This window comes from Acanthisitta chloris, unplaced genomic scaffold (assembly GCF_000695815.1).
Source record: "Acanthisitta chloris isolate BGI_N310 unplaced genomic scaffold, ASM69581v1 scaffold4877, whole genome shotgun sequence".
NCBI lineage: Eukaryota > Metazoa > Chordata > Aves > Passeriformes > Acanthisittidae > Acanthisitta > Acanthisitta chloris.
Genome location: NW_008680777.1, coordinates 19 through 2329, shown reverse-complemented (window position 1 = coordinate 2329; position 2311 = coordinate 19). Strand labels below are relative to the sequence as shown.

Below are 2311 nucleotides of genomic sequence, written 5' to 3'. Positions count from 1 at the left end.
TGAGCCTTCACTCTCACCCTCAGGTCTCCTGTTCCTGGGAAATACTCTCCATACTTGTGGAAGGACACGGTCATGACACGGTCTGTGGTGTAAAAAGCCTCTTCCACCCCATCCCCGTGGTGGATGTCAATGTCAATGTACAGCACTCTCTGGTGGTACCTGGAGACAGAAAGAAGTCGAAACACAGAGTCAAAACTGCCTTCACCAGCAGAGAAAATGGGAGGAGAACAAGGAATTTGGTGCTGCTTCCCAAGCAGTTCTCTCTGGGCTCTACAAGGAAAAGAGCTGCAGGGAAGAGCCATGTGGAACAGAACCACAGAGGAAAATAAAGTGGCTTTTGCTGCTGCAACTGATGTCTGAGGACAGACTCAGCTCAGCTTGTTCAGATTCACCAATAAACTGCATTTTTTCTGCCCAACCTCCCACTGAGCTTTGCCCTGAGCCAGAAGCTGTCACACATCACAGCTGTGTCCTCTTTGCCAGGGTGGGTGGCAGAGAGAGCAAGAGCACAATGCTCCAGTGCTCGCTGCACAGTGCCACTGCTAGACACATCCCTTTGGCAAGAGGGTACCACATCCCACAAGACAGCTGGTTCAGCCCTCCTGGCAACACACAGCTAAAGAAAGGCAACACAAAGACAGGGAAGAAAAGCACCAAGGAGATGCAGCAGGAGGAGCAAACAGAGAGGGTAAATAGGACTGTCCATACTTGAGGAGCTCCAGGATAGCCAAGACGATGTCGTTGACGTAGCAGAAACCAGAAGCCTCTGACTTCTTGGCATGGTGGAGACCTCCTGCCCAGTTCACTGCAATGTCTGTCTGCTGCTTGTTCAGCTTCACAGCACTGGCTGGGGGAGTCTGGCTGGGGGAGAACAGTTACAGCAGGTTAGAAGCAGAGCAAAGGCTGTGACAGTCTGAGGGGTGAACTCCAGGCCCTTCCCATCACATGTGCATTTGTGTCCCTCACACAGCACAAGCCCAAGGGTTCAGCACTGGGTGATGTCTCCCCAGAGCTGACAAAAGGCAAGGGGAGGGACATGCAGGCTCTGCTCTGTCTGAACACACTTCTCACTGCTTCCCACTGCTGCCTCAGAGCCAAAATGTGCACAAACAAGTGCCCAGCACTCAGCTGGGGTCACACTGCCTGCCCTGAACACACAGAGTGCCCTGAACTTTCATGAAAGGCTTTCATGAAAGGTTTGATCCATGATATATTTAGGTCATTGGCTGAAGATGCATTTAGGCAAAGGAGTTCTCTTCCCTCAGCCCCTTCCTAAACTTCCTGCACGTTTTGCAGCTCTCCCAGGAGCAAAATGAAGCCATGGAATCTACAGCCCTGGGACCAGAGTGCACAGAGCTTCAAAAACTGCTGCAGGCAGTGGCTGTAGGTGCTGCTGAGCCCTGTCACAGGAAACACTGACTGTGAGATGTCACTGTGGGAGCAGCAGCCACAAAGCTTTCAGGGCTGTGCACAGTGACACAGTTCTGCACCACCAACCCTTCACCATGAAAACAGAGAGAGCATTTCAGTGTTAAGCTTTCAGGGAACTGACTGAAACTTTCTTTCAGCTTCTGCTTTGCCTCATGTCCACGGGTTTTTGATCAAAACAACAGCTCAAGTGACCCTGTCCTTTCCTTCCCAGGTTATGTCAGAGTAAGGTTTTCACAGGTTTGTTATGCAAAGCTCACGTTGATTTTTTTGATTAAACCTTGCTGTGGTTTTGGTTTGACTCTCTCACTGGTGATGCAGAGCCTTTCACACACTCACTGAGGTAACCCAGGCTAGTGCTTAACAAATTACCCACTGATATGGCAAGTTTGACCCACACAAGGAGAAATTTGGATCTAATCATGAAGGGAACCCGGAATAGGCTCACAGACCTTCCCCACTATCCCCCAAACAACAGTTTAGCTCCTGGACAGAAGTACATGACATATATTTTCTTAGGAGGGAAGGAAAAGAACATGATTTGTGAGCTTACCAACAGAGCCTCCAGCAGAGAGCTGACAGAACTCAAAGAGCCCATCGAACACAGGGCAGTCCTCCCCAACATTGACTTCAAAAGGAGAGAAAAGAGTCAGTGAGATAAAGCTACAAGGAAAATATAAAGCTACAAATTAAACACAAATTGGGATTTGACACCACACTCATCCTCAGCAGCAGCTCCAGCAGTGCTCACTGAGGTGACACATTCAGTGTCCTGCTCTGCTCTGGAGGGGACAGTGCTGGGTCTGCCCACACTGAGCTCCTCCACACAACCCTGGGGCAAGGGCCAAGGGGAAAGGGAAATATTAGAGGAAGAAGGGGAAAA

General features: G+C 50.0%; 1 protein-coding gene across 1 annotated transcript in view; it reads right to left on the bottom strand.

Moving 5' to 3' along the window:
- The window catches only part of LOC103805181 (histone deacetylase 1), a gene marked incomplete at its 5' end in the record, with an annotated part of 6314 nt that extends 4258 nt beyond the window's left edge, over window positions 1-2056 (bottom strand). The window contains 3 exons of the mRNA XM_009077817.1: window positions 12-159; window positions 709-847; window positions 1982-2056. Coding sequence (XP_009076065.1) covers window positions 12-159; window positions 709-847; window positions 1982-2056 — 362 coding nt within the window. The remainder of the gene's footprint in view (window positions 1-11; window positions 160-708; window positions 848-1981) is intronic.
- Window positions 2057-2311: the final 255 nt, after the last annotated feature.